Raw genomic sequence first — 16,027 nt, 5'->3', positions numbered from 1 at the left:
GGTTTTCCATTTTGGGCACGTCTCGGGGATTTAAAATAAAAAAAACAACAAATGTTCTCAACTCTGGATTGGGGAAAAAAAAGAGTAAAAATCAGAGATCCACAAAATTAAAAAAGAAATGGGAGTTGTCTGAGGTCCCTAGGCAGACATTCCCTGCATTTTATCAGTGCTTTTGTTACTGTCAACTTAAATTTAAGCTCTAACAGTCTCTGAACTGTGTTCTCATCCCACCTCAGGGGACTCGGAGCAAGAAGTCATGCTGAAAACCAAAACTCCCAAAGCCACAGTGGGGGGGCTGAGCCCTACCAAGGAATACACGCTGCAGGTCTATGTGCTCAACGGCTCCCAGGAAGCCCTGTTTGCCAAGAGGAAATTTGTGAGTAAGTAGAGAGACACATTTTACCATTCAGAGAGCTCCTGAGGCTCTTGGAGATGTGGCTCCTAAGAGCTCATCCTCCAGAGGACGCCCCATGGACTGTGCCACTATCGTAGAGCCTGTCACTATTTTGATTGGAAAGGTGGATGGTGAAGACCCAGGAGATAAAGGATGGGCTGTGACTCACAGACCTGTCTAGATTTACTCTCTTTCCCTGTTTTTGGCCTGCTTATAGTAGAAGAGCTAAAAAATGCATCTCAGACTAGAAATAACCGAAGAAACTCAGAAACTGCATCAGGAAAGAATCTCACCTCTTCGGGGAGTCCAGCAGCTGAGCACAGCAGGGTGACAGAGGCCACCCCACCACCTCTGAATGCCGTCTTGACACAGCCAGGTGGGTGCACAGCTGTCCCTACAACCCCTTCCACCCCATGCAACCCCTGCTCCATCAAGGATGTTCATTCAATGAGACGTGCTAGTCCAGTTTCACCTTTTGCATGCATCTCTAACTACAAGAACAGGGTAAGAACCCTAAAGATATTTGCCCCTCATGCTAACCAAACCGTCCAGCCTGAGAAAAGCACATCCTTGTGTTTCTGAGAGTCACAACTGAGAGCAAATCCTTTGAGAAGAAGCTGCTCCCAAAGCACTGAGGTTAATGATGCCTGATTTCCTAGGGGGCAGATGGTCTACAAGAAGGTGTGATCTCTCCCCTATGGCTGGGGGCTGCGTATAACTGCACAGACACTCCTGTGTCTAACAACAAGGTTTACATGTGTTTGAAAAAGCATTTTTATGTGTTGATGGAAGAAAAATCCATCAGGACCTTTATAAAAAAGACTGGCCCTAACATAGGGTGTTTCTAAGCCACAGATTGCCGAAGTCTGGAAAGCACACTGAGTGTTAGGTACCATGGCATGTTTTCCCTGGTTTATATTTTATGAGCAGTCATTATTTTCTATCATCAGATCTAATGGGAAGGACAAGCTTTTGATGCGATCCATTACTGAGTTTATTATTAACCCGTTAGCCCACTCGCAGCCCTCTCAGAGAGGCTTGAATGAAGAGCATCTCCTCTGTCTGACTGCCTTTTTGCCAAAGGCTGTAGGACTTTTATCCTCTCTTGAGTCCCCTACACCTCTGTGATAGGTGGCTGAAAGCAGCCAGCGAGTGCAGTGGCCGCATGGGGGTAACACAGCAAGGGAAAATGTTTTTTTTTCTCTTTGGAGCACAGCAAAGGACAGAGCTGAAAAGAAAAGACAGAAGGGGACTCAGGCAAAGGGCTCAGGAGAACCCACAAGAAACCAGCCCAGTGTGGAGGCCGGTGTGACAGAAGGAACGCCAACAGCCACAAGATCATCCAAGCACACTCCTGCACACTCGGAGCGAGAGTCTCTAGGAAAAGAAAAACCCACAAAGGATTCATGGAGGAGAGGTAAGAGGGGTTTCAAACGTCTTACTTCTTCCCCACTGTTTCCCCTGAAGCTCATTGAATACGAGCCTGCCATCCCACTCTGTCACCAAGACTTCCAACAGCACAGATGCTGCTGACAGTGCTTCTAATTGCTAGGTTGTGATTTTGGGAGCTGTCAGGAATCACTGGAGAAGTTTGGAGTTCTGCAGGACATAACAGATCTTAAGGCAAACTGGAGTTAGGCCAAAAATTCCTTCCAAAGAGATTAGTTTATTGATTTGCCACTATTCTCTCTGTTCATGTAGCCAACTTCCCCTGAGAGCCATGTAAGAGTTTGTGTCTTCAACAGATTCCCCTAGCCATGGATCTTCCCTAGCCTTCAGAAGGGGAGGAGCATATCAGTGATGTTTCTTAACCCAACCTGCTCTACCTCCTGGACTACTTCTTCATGTTTCACAGATAACTGATCCACGATGATCCTTCAGATTCATCAGCTAGGTGGCTTACAGCCCCGTTGAAGTGATGGGAATGGGATTGGCCGGAACATCCTTATTTGTTTCCTTGAAACCAGTAGGAACCCATGGCTGTGAATAGAGACAGCAACCTCTTTGCAGCCCACTGAATCTTGTTGGGATCATCTTTTTTCCTCCACCAAAGATAGTAAATCCCCTATCTGAAAAATATTTGGGGGAAGATGCATTCAATCAGCAACATGCCCTATCCTATCCTCTAAGAAGCTGCAGGCCTGGGGTGTGGAGAAATGCAGGAATTGAGTATCTGTGATGCCAGCAGGGAGATTGGATTTAATATAAAGTCACAAAATAATTATAGCCCACGGGGGATCTCCTGACGGAATGGAATTAAGCAATCACCTGCAATTCTTGGAGACTTAGTCTAGATAAAAAGGGAGTGATAGGCTGGGGCTGATCTATAATGGAGCTGACAGCTCGTAGAGCAGTGCTTGGGTTAGGCACACACTTCCTGACAGCTTTAACCCATCCTTCACAGAAGTACAGCTGAACACCACTCAGTTTCTCGGTGTGTTACCCGTAGCCATGTGGTTTTCCCAAGATGCTGGGAAGCATCAGGCTGGCAGATGGTCTAATCCACCATCCAGACAAGCCCTTATACAGCAGATTTGGTTTTGATCTTAAAACTGAAGCAGTTTTTCCTCCTTAAAATTGCTTCTCTGAGTATCAAACCTTATCTCCCCAGGTTCCCAGTTTCAGTGTGACACATCTACAATGACTGATATTGTCTTTCTTGTGGATGGATCTTGGAGCATCGGACGCAACAATTTCAAACTCATAAAGGAGTTCCTGAGCAACTTGATTTCCCCATTCAGTATTGCCCAAGACAAGATAAGAGTAGGTAGGACACTTTCCTGTTTCTTGACTTTGGGAAGGCCATGTCCAAAGGGGTTTTAGTCTCTGTTCTTGTGGTTATATGCTGCTTAAAGAGATTTTATTCCTTTAGGGTGGGGTCCTGCTTGCTGCTTTTGACTGCTTTTCCCATTTGGTAGCAAGCTCTGGCCTCTAGTGGCTGTAAGCAATAGCTGCACAGTGAACACAAGTGAAGTCTTCTGGGCAGCATTGATGCTGAGAAGTGTTTGGGATTTCCTGCCTACTTCTGGTGAGGTGCTCAGCCTCTGAGCACTGCACAAACAGATGTGGTGGCAATGTTGCCTTCGAGCTGCTTTGAGTTCAGCTAAGAAGGATGCTGCTCCCAGTTCTGAGTGATGCTAACCCCATCGGACGGCACTGGCCAGGCTGCGTGGGAAATCAGAATTGTATAAATCCTTCCCACACCTTGCAGCTGACTAATTTGACTCCATTTAACACTGACAAATTGTCAAATACTTCAGAGCCCCTCCAGAGGGGTAAAGTCCACCGTTCCCAGTGGGGTCTGGGGCACCACCTTGCTGCCCGCATGACAAAAACCATGCAGAGAAGTAGAGCAAGAAACTAAATCTGCTCAGCCCCAAAGCCTTTCGTTATTTTACGGCATCCTGTCACGGCAAGCGTGACACCACCTCCCTAAAACAGGTCTGCTCTTGCAGTTTACCTTGCCTTGCGTGATGCTGATAGCTCTTGCCTTCCCCAGGGCTGTCCCAGTACAGCAGCGATCCCCGCACAGAGTGGGACCTGAGCGCTTACTCTACCAGGGAGCAGGTGCTGGAGGCTGTGAAGAATTTGCGGTACAAGGGAGGCAACACCTTCACAGGTAACTATCTCACGAGCTCCTGCTAAATGATCCGTGGCTGCAGTGAGCAAAGCTGTTCCCTGGAAATGATGTGGGAACAAGGGGAACCATGTGGGGAGCAAGGCTGCTGGGAGGAGAGAAAAGAGTAAAAGCAGCGGCTTATGTGTGAGGCTGTAGCACATCTCTTGCCTCTGCTCCTCCCCAGGTCTGGCCCTGACCCATGTCCTGGAGCAGAATTTGAGACCAGATGCTGGTGCCCGGCTGGAGGCTGAGAAACTGGTAATCCTCCTGACTGATGGAAAATCCCAGGATGATGCCAACCTGGCTGCTCAGACGCTGAAAAACCTGGGTATAGAGATATTTGCCATTGGTAAGATCACAGTTATCAATAAGTTATAGGGCAAAGTCAATCTACTTTTGATCTTTTTCAAATTGAAGGTAATGTTCCCTCAACTTTGATAGAAGCATTCTGAGGCTGTGAAACTGAGGTAGTGAGTAAGACCTCATTATATTGTGGCCAAGACAAGAATTAAATCAGTTATTCAGCAGAAGCAGTGCCTTCAAAGGGGATTTTATTTGTTTAGAAAAAAACATTCATTTATATGAGGGACTTCACACCTCCCATCTAAAAGCCTTTAAAAGCCTCAGAGACCTGTACGAGAAATTCTGCAAAGCTGGAATTAGGCAAGAGAACATTGCATTGGGGAGGGCAGGAAACCTCCTTTATAATTACTGCCTCTCACAACTTCCCATTTCTCTCAGTAATAACATTATCTGCTGTTTGCTATCTGGCAGCAATAATGAGACACAAAATGGCTTTGAGCAGCTCTGTCCTTGATGACTAAAGTCTAACTAGAGACTGCTACGTGGGTAATGAAGTTGCTTAGAAACTCTCCTAAAATTGCAACCCCCAGAACTACTGATTTGTGTCGGGAACACTCAAGCAAGGCTTTATTGAATAGGGTTTTGTAGCTAAGTGGCCGGCACTGGGATTTCTTTCATGGACTGAGTGGAGCTGCTAAGCCTCAGCTGAATGTTGGGCAGCACAAGAGACCAATATCTCTGTACCTGGAATCTCTTGAAGATCTGTTCCTCTCTGGTTATAGACCAATCTGGACTGAGGCTTTTGCTGCAGGAAAGCCTAAAGCTGTTCTTAGACACCACCACCCCCACTGAAATGACTGGGAGGCTTTACCTGGAGAGCAGGATGGTGTTGGACCCATCTTGCCTCTGAACAAAACACACAGAAGCAGGAGGCAGAAGCTGATCCTCTCTGGGGAGTTTTCTCAGTCTCATTCTCTGCTCTGGTTGCAGGGGTGAAGAACGCAGATGAGGCAGAGCTGAAGCAGGTGGCCTCAGAGCCGCTGGATCTCACTGTGTACAACGTTCTGGATTTCCCACTGCTGAGCTCTCTGGTTGGCAAGCTCACCAGGGTCCTGTGCACCAAGATTAAGGAAAAGAGCAACAAGGAAAAAGCAGGTGAAGTGCATCCTCCTCCATCAGGGCTGAACTTTCTTCTGCTCACCATCCACCTTCCTTGCCATCAGGACTAACTCTTTCTGGTATCTTTCCTTCCATGCTCCACTAACCTGTCAGCACCATCTAACCTTCTCCTCCAGTGCTGGTCTTGCTCAGCCCTCTTTTGGATATACCTAAATATGCAGACTTATGTTGAAAAAGTATTCCCAGCACCCAGCAAAATGTACAGCCTGTTCTCTGTGAAGAAGTATTTATGTCCTCTGTACACCGAGGCTCAAACTAGTACTTTCAGAGCAGTTGGGAACATTTTCTATACTCTATAGGGAAGGAGACAAATGATTTGAAAACCGTCACTCATATTTATGAGCTGGAAAGTATATTTGGGGAGAGAAGTCTGAATATAAAAAAGTAACTGTGTTTTTAATTCCCAGGCAGCACTGTGAAAGATATCCCAGTGAACACAGGTTCGCAGTTGAGCCCAACTGACCTTAAAATATCCTCTGTGACCTCTAAGAGCATGCACTTGACCTGGAGTCCTCCTCTGAGACCACCAAAGAAATATCGGATTGTTTATTATCCATCTAAGGGTGGCATCCCCAAAGAGGTGAGAGACCCTTCTTTGGATGTCTGAGACCGCAGTATCTTTCAGGTGGTGGCTGGGATTTAAGTAGACTTGAGTAGTCAAAGAGACAAAGGCAGAGGTGCAGTTCTTGTGGGACATCAGCCTGAGGTGAAACTCAATGGACACTGCTTGTAAATATGGGGAGCTGACAGGATGACCAGATAGAAGAGGACATCAGACAAATATCATCTTGCCAGAAATACTACAAGCCACGCTGATGCCGATTTTTCCTCTTGTACTGTTATCCCCTCTCTAAAGCATCTATTTTCACTCAAAGAGGATGCACCAGGCACACAGAACTGTCCAAGATACTTATCTAGGATGGATATGATATGATAGAAAAGCAAATCCAGATTGTTGACAGATTTCCATTGATTTCAGTGAAGGTATGACTAGAGCCTTGTGCTTGGTGACTGCACAGATCCTGGCCTTAAAGGACAGGAATGGTTACTGCCTCTAACCTCTCTATACTGACACAAAATTCAGAGGGCAAGTGGACCTCTTGTTTCTAGGCACAGATCTGCTACAAAGAAGCCATGCTTATCAGGAAGGCCAGTTCAGCCATTCTTTTGCTAAAGAGCACCTAGGACCTCCCCATCGTGACAGTTCTCCTTTGTGCTTTCAGGTGGTTTTAGATGGAGCAGTGTCGTCTTTGCAGCTTTCCAATTTGACCTCACACACAGAGTATCTCGTATCGGTGTTTCCTATTTATGACACAGCCGTTGGGGATGGGCTGAGAGGCGTCACCTCCACACGTAGGTCGTGAGTAGAGAGAATTATGCCCATGCAAGCTTAAGATAAGTGAATAAAGTTCTTTTTTTTAGGACCATCTCAGACTGCAGCCTGATATTGTATTGCCTTCCTTAAGCTCAGTCCGTCTACAGCTGTCTCCCTCTGTGGAGATGTTCAGGACTTGACTAGACCAGACCCAGAGCAATCTGCTCTTTGAGCAGCAGGTTGGATTGCAGACCTTCAGGAGCCCCTTTCCACCTTCATCACTCTGCAAAGGAGATCACTGATGTGGCAGAAATATCTTGCAACCCCTTTCTACTTTTTATCCCTGGATTCCATGTAAATTAAACCTATTCTTTGTAAAATGGCTGTTCCACCGTGTTAGATGTGGGGTAGAAGTCCACCAGCCTGCAGTAGTTGTTGCAAAGCCACATCTCCTCTGGGGTTTGACCTATAGCAGAGCTGATACACTGAAGATCTCTTTCTGCCTTGTATTTCCCTTCAGTGCCTTTGTCTTCCCCTCGCTCCCTGCGTGTCTCCGAGCTGAGCCACAACAGCATCAGGCTGAGCTGGAAGGCAGCCCAGGGAGCCACGCAGTACCTGGTGCTCTGCTCTGCAGCCCCTGATGGATCAGAAGACTATACGACAGAGGTAGTGTTCATGAGAATAATGATAATATCGTTTTTAATGTGTCTGGGCTGAGTTTTAGTTCCAGTTCTAACCTATGTGAATTGGTTTTATGTGTTTACAAACGAAATGTCTGCCTTACTGCCAGCAACATCTTGCATTGAAGATTTTTTTAAAGGTGTATCTCAAAGCGATTCCTAACTCTGAGGGTTTCACGTGGGAAATTAAGGCATAGTACTGAGTACCTCATGGGGCCATGGAAACCCAGGCACTGGACTCGCATCTCTGCAGCCCTGAGTGTAATTGCTGTATCCTTGAGGTCGTACAGAAATGCCTTTGCTTTGTTTATCTTAAAATGGTAATTGAAATTTGTTAGGGCAGCTTTCACTGACTTCTAAACCCAGACCTACAGCACTGCATGAGAATAAAACAGTGCTCAATGACTGGAAAATCCTTAAAACCATCTAAGAACCCTTCACAACGTGTGCATTTTAATGAGTTCTCTGGAATACCTGTGGGCAGAGGGTATGAATTTAACAACAAAGGAGTAAGGTGAACACTCTGAGTCTCTTTGGCTCAGATTCACTCCTAAATGCACAGCAATTGGATGCAGGATGGCTTTCAAAACACAGCAATTCATGCTTATCCTCCTCTTTCAGGGCATAATTGTGTTTCGTTAAGATTCAGAATGCTTGAAGAGAGACCAACGTTTAAAAATGTGTTTTAGCATGTTGGAACGTTTCTGCAGTTACCTGACCTGCGCTCTGCAAAAGTGAAATGTTTTAAGGCTACGGGATATCTGCAAAATCAGCATTAAAATGTCCCCAGCAACCGTACCCCATTGTTGCAGGCTCCCGAAAGTCTCTGGGGTGCATTTCTGCAGTGAGCAGGCTGTCGGAGGAGAGCTGTGGCCCTTCCATTAGCGGCAGGTGGCAGCAACCCAGCTGCTGTGGCTCTGCTTGCAGCAATCCTGCAAGAGCTCTCCATGTGTCTGAGCAAAGAGGGCTCCCATCTCTCACATGCACCCAGGACAACGACAGCAGCGGCATCTTTATATGAGACTTAAACCAGTCTGTAGACCAGGGTAGCAGAAGATTATTTGTACTCTTGATGTGTTTGGCATCCCTTGGCAATAGAGGAAGAACACTGACTATTGCAGAGCACCTACCCCAGTGGTGAAGCCCCAAAGTGGAGAATTTCCCTTAGTGTAACCAAAGGGACTTTGTCTTCTGTTTCTGTAAGATCTTGCTCTGTTGAGAGCATTTGTGGGTAGCCCAGAACCCCAAAACACCTTTCTGTTGACAGGTGAAGGTGGCCCAGCCTGAGGTCCTTCTGGAAGGGCTGTCGCCCAGCACGGAGTACTCTGTTGCAGTGTACGCGATGTATGGGGAAGATGCGAGCGATCCAGCCAGCATCCAGGAAACCACCCGTAAGTGCTGCTGCTGCTGCTTACTGAGTTGTTATTAAATGTTTAAGGCAGAAGAGATGTGTTAAATGAGGTGTTTCCCATATCGTGAGTGTGGCTTGTAAACACGCTGCCTCTTCCCTGCCTGATCTTAAGCAAATAATGGTCCCCGAGGGGATCTCTAATGACATCATGAACTGTGAAAAGGACTGATTTTTTTTTTCCCCTGGTAAGAGAGCTTCTGAAAGAACTGTTCCCTGGGGTCCTTGTTGTTTGGGGAGAAAGGGGAATTATTTGGCTGTTTCTTCACCTGAAGCCTCTCATTCTTCTCATCGCACCCCAGAGGCATCTATGGTAGTGATGTCAAGTGAATATTTTCCCGCATAGTGAATGAGTCTCTTTGTTCAAGGTGGGTTTGTCTCAGCCAGTGGCATTGTCATTGTGCAGTCTGTGAAACCTCAGAGTGCTGTCACTAACTGTTGTTGCAGTGGCCTTGAGTCCTCCCAGATACCTGAGCTTCTCCGAGCTCAGCCACGCGTCCGTTCGAGTCAGCTGGGAGGCTGCATCTCCGGCTGTGAAGGCTCACCGTGTCTCCTATGTTTCTAGCAGAGGGAGCAATGCTGAGGAGGTGAGTCCTCAAGCAGTTGGTGGAAGGAAAAGAAGCTTGGGCGTTCGGAGGCTGGCTCGTTCTCCTTCAGCTACGTGGTTCAGGGAGGGCTTATCTGCTGGCAGTGGGTCGGTTTGAAATGTGCCCCTCTGCAACTGTCCCCACGCTCTTCCCCAAACACTCATACAACTCCTCCCCGGCAGGTGGAGGTTCCTGGCACTGCAGCATCCGCTGTCCTGAGACCTTTGTCCTCTCTCACCCAGTACTTCATCAGTGTCCGATCTAAGTATGATGACGGAGACTCCTTTCCAATTACTGGCAACGTTACCACCCGTGAGTAGGGAATGGAAATATTTTTGGTCCTGGTAACAGGAGACAAAATTGGTTTGTGTGTGTCTCAGCCGAGATGTTTTGAAGACCTGTCCCAGCAGCTGATGGCCAAAACCCTTGCATAAACCTCACATGACGGTTGTTCTTTGTGTCATGTTTAAAATGAGGTGGGAAGAATAAAAAGACGAAGCTATTGAAGAAAACGCACACTGTATCACTAACCCCTGCATCCTTGGGAGCCCTCCTAGCCTTCTCACTTTCAACATTACTGGTATGATATGTGTCCTCTCCACAAATGAGATAGACTTCCTTAATTAGGGCTTTAGAAATAAGTTACCCCTCTCTGGCCTGATGGCTGTTGTCATGTGGGCCTGAAGAAGTGAAAGACAGGCTGGTCTCAGACATCTGCCTGGTTTATGTTTTGCTCCCTGACCATCTGCTTCCCACCTTGGCTCTGACAAGGCACTGTCAGTGCCTGTGCTTCAGCTCGTTTTCCTTCTGCATCTCTCAGTAAAGGTCCCCCCACCACGTGCACTGAAGGTCACTGAGCTCTCCGGGAACAGCCTCCGACTGCAATGGGAAGCTGTCGCTGCCTCTGATGTGGTTGTCTATCAGATCAAGTGGAGCACAGTCAGTGGAGAGAAGCCTCAGGAGGTATGGACTCATGCTGTGGGGAGGTTGGGTTGGCTTTGTGCCTCCTTGATGGCTCTGAACTCACCTGCAGGAGTGACACAGGGAGGTGCAAAACTATTCAGGTTAATGCACTCAAGAAATTAAACAGTTGGGCAACCAGCGAAGGAGCTTACGGAATAAGACGGGATGTGTCGTGAGTCTAACTCTGTTCAATGGAGCGGTCACCTTGAGTGCTGGAAGTGAGCGGGACAGCAGGGGCGGAGTCCTACAGACTCTGGGAAGATTGCAGAAGTGTTCTGGAAAAACTCAAGGATGAAACTCAATAGGGACAAGCAGAAAGTATTAAGCTTAGGCAGGAATAATTAACTATAGGTATACAGGATGTAGAACAAATAGCTAAGAAGCAACTCAGTAGAAAAAGATCTGGGTTTGCAGAGAATCACCAGCCCACAATGTCAAGTTGTTGTGGGAAAGACAAAGGTAATGCTCAAGTATTTATAGCTAGAGGTGTCGCCTCTAAGAGAGGTGAAGAAACTTCTGCTTCCCTCAGTACCGGTAAGCACTGACTATTTTGGGGATCCTACTCTTTCAGAAGGATGAGGTCCAACTGAAGAACACACAGAGGAGAATGACCAGAGGCAAAGTTGGTACAAGAGAGGCAGGGATGGGCCAGGTCACCTCTTCCATCTCAAGCTCCTGTTTCCAGTGTGGGTGCAAACAGCAGAGCAAATGGTGGTTTAAATACATGAGTCTCTCAGACAGTGCTTCACATTTGGGCTGAAATAGAGGTGTTCTGGGGTTTCTGTTCCCAGCACACCTAAAAGGTAGAAACGAAGCAAAGGGATTTCATGTTCCACTCAAGTTGTCTGGCTTGTGTGGGAGCACTGCCTTGTGGTACTGAAGTAACTGCTGAATATAACTTCGTGGCAGTGCACGGGCATCTACCCTGCATTAATCTGGGATGAAATTTTTTCTTTGTATAGATATGTGCGACACACAACAGTAGACTTCATCCCCAAAGCCCAGAGCTAACTCATTTGTGCTTACGGGCAATCTGTGAGACAGACACTTGGATGGCACAAACTAGCTCGGGGATGCCTGGGGACTCGATTGACTCATTTTTCCCCCTGCTGCAGCTCTCCATTGCTGGAAACGTGGCAACTGCTGTCCTGCCAGGCTTGCAGAAGAACACTGACTATAAAATATCCATCTGGGCCTATTACAAAGATGGTGCTCGAAGTGACATGGTTTCTGTTCAGCACAGGACAAGTAAGTGATTGGTGCTTGGTATCCACAGCCCGGGGATAACAAACAGGGCAAAGGATGTCTCAGAACCTGTCACAGACCAGCAGCTCAGATATGGTCATTTCCAGCTCTGAAGCTCCAAACCCTGAATGTCTCAAAGTGGTTAGATCTACTTAGATTCCATCTGAGTGTTCTGAGTTTGTCCTGAGACAAATACGCTAGGCAAACATGAGAAGCCTGATGAATCTTACAGGCATCTAATACCTTTGCCATGTGTTCCAAGCGGAATACATTAATTTCCCCCTCTCTTCTGTACAGTGTATTGATACAAATGAATTGGCTTCCTGAGGGGTGCTCAGCTGAATGTCACTGTGCTGCCTAATGGGTGTTTCCCGTTGGTAAAATATCGTCTGTGAAGGAGAGTGAGGATTTCTTCAGCTACGTCACTGCTGAGCCGTGCTTCATTTGAGGGCACTTAGAAAAATGAGAGAGAATCCTGCAGGCAAACCCTGCCTGGAAGCGTTATCTAAATCTTGCTTTGTACAGAGAGGGTATGAGGTTAAAAAGTGGCACTCCCAGAGGTCCTCTTAATTAATATTGCCTGTATAATGGCTTTGTTGGCAGTGAATGGAGTACAATTCATTCAACTGCAGCAATCCTCTCCTCCTCCACCTCTCAGCTCTCAACCTCCTTTGCAGAATAAACTCATTTAGGCTGGTGTTGAGCTGATAAAGCTCAGAGTAAATGGCAGTCTTGGAGTAAGAAGCTCAGGTTCTATTAATAATGAATAATAACAACATTTGTTTATAGGATGCTACCTCAGGTGAGTACCTAGGAGCTGCATACCAACAGAAAAAAGAAAAGCATCCTACAGGTATACAGTGATAAAGGGACAATTAGAGCTGTTTAGAGGGTTTGGAAAATGAATGGCTACGTTTTGAGTCATGAATTACCAAATGTCAGAGGAGCTCCCTCAGCAAATGGCTTGTGATGTTGAAGTATGCCTGGAAGGGCACCAAGCCAGTCCTTGCTGGCACTGGTGTCCTGGTGAGACATGGAAGGCAATTTGACTTCTGCTTGTCAGCTGCTGTCCTTGTTCAGGAACAGGGATGCTTCAGGGGTCTCAGACTTTGCCTTGCTGTGTGAAGAAAGCAAAGCACTCGAAGAAACCAGCGTGCAGCTGGGTGGACAAGGTGGAGTCTCAGTGCCTGGGTGCTGCCGGTCAGTTTGCGTGAGCAGGGAGGGCAGTGTCCCACTTCTCAGGGCCAATATTTGCATGTGCAATCGACACCTTTGCTGGTGATTCCTTCTGTTAAATGTTTAAAGCAAATGCCCACAGGGGGAAAGGAGCCCAGGAGAAGGGATGGAGGATGATTTCCAGGAAGGAGTGATGATTTTGGGTATTTCAGAGGATACATGTGGATGCCAGCAAATTGACTAAGACTTGTGCAAAGGATCTATAGGAACATATGGCATTAGGCAAGGGTCTGGGAAATTCTAGGATGTGGTTATACTTCACACATTCACTGTTTCAAGCAAAGGCTGCCATCTTATACTGTGCAATTACAGTTGATTAGGATGTTTGCAGGGTCAGTCTACATGTCAGAGCTGTTGGATGGTAATTCTTTCAGTATGTCAAATTCTTATGTTATCTGGAAAACCCCAAATCCTTGGTTTGATTTTTAAAAGCCTGCTCCACCCTAACTTCCATCATAAAATTAAATCCTGGGGGCTGAAACAACACCGAAAGCTCCCTGTTTCTCCTCAGGATGACAGACTTCAGATTGCAACCTGGTGAATAACAGTAATCAGGCTGTGCAGAACGCAAACAAAAGTGTACCTTAGAGGAGGCTGAGGAGACTCTTGTCCTTTCATCATCACTTTTCTCTTTGCCTCTCTTGGCAGTGTCCCTTTGTGCAGGAGTAGGTCAAGTCATGAAGTTTCTCTTAAAAATGACTCAGTAGGGTTTGCAAGAAGCACAGAAGTCTAAGGGCAGGTGCTGAACCCAAACTCAGCAGGAAGCACCGGTAACACGAGCTTCTCTCCCCATCCTTCATCCTCCTTGGAGTAATTTATTTTTGAAGGTTAAGGGAGAAAATGCCAGGTCAGAGTGACGCTCTTTTCACGCTGGTTTTGTGAAATGGAGCAACGTTCCTCCCTTGGGATCAAGGTGAGAACACCAAGTTCTGTGTTTGGGACCACTAATCCCTCTCTCCCCACCTGAAAAACCCACTTCAAGGCCAAGGGTTTCTGCGGACACCAGTCCCTCACAGACAATACAGGTCACCAGAAACATCATCCTCTCTTGTAAAACCCAAACCCCTTCATCGCTGTGATGTGTCACTCGATAGGCTTGGGGCAGGTTTGATCTTCTTCCTAGCAGGCAGAAAAACTATTTCAAAGTTATGGCTTGATATTTATCTTCAAAATGTTTACTTAAAATGGCTGAATATCTTTAGCTGGAAAATGAACAAAAATTGGAGATGGTGATATGGTGCAGGTCCCTTCTTATCTTCTTACCTAGCTCAGAACTCAGTGTTTAAGTTGTAATGGTGTAATTAAATATTCAGAGAGAGCAAGACGGAGTAAAAATTACTTTTGGAGTTAAAAAGCATAGCTGGAAAAGCCTCTCATCCTCAGCCTTTTCTGAAAACCACATTATTATTTATCTGAATATCTAACTATTAACATGGCATGAGATCATTGCAAAATAAATAACTGAGATACCTTAATTTCATTCCCGCTACCAGGAACTGGTTTGGGTGTCCTTCTTGGGGTAGGCTACCCTTCCCTGTTGCTGCACTAGCAAGTCCTCACCCCTCTGCTGCTGTGAGCTTAGTGCCTCCCTGTCATCACCCTCCTTCTATAGGAGCCCGAAATTCAAGCAGAAACCTGATGCGAATTTGTCACAAAATGCATGGAACAAAGACATTTTTTTTTTCAATTCTTAGGTGTGAGTAGGGCAAAAAAGAAAAAGTTTAGGATTATTTTTCAGTAATCCAGTGAAGCAAACTGTTCTCTGCAGACTGACCAAGAGGAAGAGCAGGAACAAAAGCACATGGATGTATTTGCCATGGAAACTGGAATTGTTATTATGTACTTACCCACAGTGTTGATGTTTCTTCTCGTCTCTCTCTTCTATTTAGATTGAAGTCTCATCTGGGTTAAGAGCTGTCCTTTTAGTATTCACTAGAAATTGTCAAGTGTGACAAAGTCCTTATCCTTGATCGAAGGCTGTACACAGCGACCGTGTGTCATATTAATTAATAAGCTTAGGGGTACTTAAAAAATATATAAAACTTTCACAAAAGTGCTGCTTTCACAAATGCTGCTGGGACGCGAAGGTGTTGCTGAGCTGTGGTCCTTGGAAGGTGTTGGAAAGAGTAGCTTTTGATCCTGCTGAGGAGCAAACAGGGACCTCTCTTTTGTGCCGAGAGGAAGTTCTTTCATCCAGGCTGGGGAAAAGGAGCTTGAACAAAATAAAACAGTCACGTATTTGTTCTGAAGGACAAGGACACTAAGGTCTCTCCCTGCCACAGTGTTTCAGGATTGAGGCTCTGAGGCAGCAGCAATATTTAATAGCACTGGAGGATGTTAGAAGTCCATGGAGACACAGGGACCCTCCCTACATGTGACATGACTCAAAAACCTCAATGCAAGGGCAGCACTTTAAGATGTAACTGAATTTCAGCAGGATAACAAGTTATGCAACCTATCAGCTGAATTATGGTGTCACCATAAATGCTTAGGTGACACCATAACTGCTCACCTTGCCCAGCTTAGCTCAAATCCAGCCCAGCAATTTAAAGTGAAGTTGCATTGTGTCTGATGTTCAGTGGAGGAGTGGTTACGTGTTAAAACCACCACATCCCAGCTGCATTTCTGCATCTCAACTGTTTACTAACATGGGCTTTTGCAGGCAGAGGGACAAGGGGACCAGACTGCAGTAAGACAGCTCATGTTGTCTGTTGATCCATCAGAACAAGAACCACAGAGGTGGGGCCATGAAAGAAGTTCCTCAGCTTAGGCAAGATGAGGCAAAAATCAGTAAATAAAGACAGGAAGATTTTCACAAGTTTGGCAATGTTACCCCTCCCCATCCTCTACATCTGACCAGAAAGTGTGTTTGGGAAATTTCTGTCACCAGGACAGTGCACGCGAGCGTGTCTCATCTTCTCCTGTGTGGAGAATGAGAGAGCAGTTTGGATGGATAAAACTGGGCTGAGCCACCCTGGCTGACTTTGCACTGAAGTGGATAGCAACGTTCTGATGTGCCTCATTCCTCTGCGTAAGCTGTGCCAGAGGCATCTCCAGCTTGAGGCTGATAAGTGCGTTCAAGTTCTTTATCCCTCTCC

At 46.3% G+C, this 16,027-nt stretch overlaps 1 protein-coding gene across 2 annotated transcripts in view; it reads left to right on the top strand.

Annotated features, from left to right (window-relative positions):
* COL20A1 (collagen type XX alpha 1 chain) overlaps nt 1–16,027 on the top strand; it is a 49,954-nt gene that overhangs the window by 8,039 nt on the left and 25,888 nt on the right. The window contains exons 4-18 of one of the 2 annotated variants that reach the window (XM_054081829.1): nt 237–380; nt 615–770; nt 1,611–1,811; nt 3,006–3,161; nt 3,894–4,013; nt 4,198–4,362; nt 5,307–5,471; nt 5,903–6,075; nt 6,719–6,848; nt 7,331–7,476; nt 8,758–8,881; nt 9,346–9,485; nt 9,668–9,797; nt 10,306–10,448; nt 11,564–11,696. In XM_054081829.1, the coding sequence (XP_053937804.1) occupies nt 237–380; nt 615–770; nt 1,611–1,811; nt 3,006–3,161; nt 3,894–4,013; nt 4,198–4,362; nt 5,307–5,471; nt 5,903–6,075; nt 6,719–6,848; nt 7,331–7,476; nt 8,758–8,881; nt 9,346–9,485; nt 9,668–9,797; nt 10,306–10,448; nt 11,564–11,696 (2,226 nt within the window). Of the gene's footprint in view, nt 1–236; nt 381–611; nt 771–1,610; nt 1,812–3,005; nt 3,162–3,893; nt 4,014–4,197; nt 4,363–5,306; nt 5,472–5,902; nt 6,076–6,718; nt 6,849–7,330; nt 7,477–8,757; nt 8,882–9,345; nt 9,486–9,667; nt 9,798–10,305; nt 10,449–11,563; nt 11,697–16,027 lie in introns of both variants that reach the window. The other variant, XM_054081828.1, reaches the window with a different exon arrangement.

This window comes from Cuculus canorus, chromosome 16 (assembly GCF_017976375.1).
Source record: "Cuculus canorus isolate bCucCan1 chromosome 16, bCucCan1.pri, whole genome shotgun sequence".
Taxonomy (NCBI): Eukaryota; Metazoa; Chordata; class Aves; order Cuculiformes; family Cuculidae; genus Cuculus; species Cuculus canorus.
This window is presented reverse-complemented; position numbering and strand designations above follow the sequence as displayed.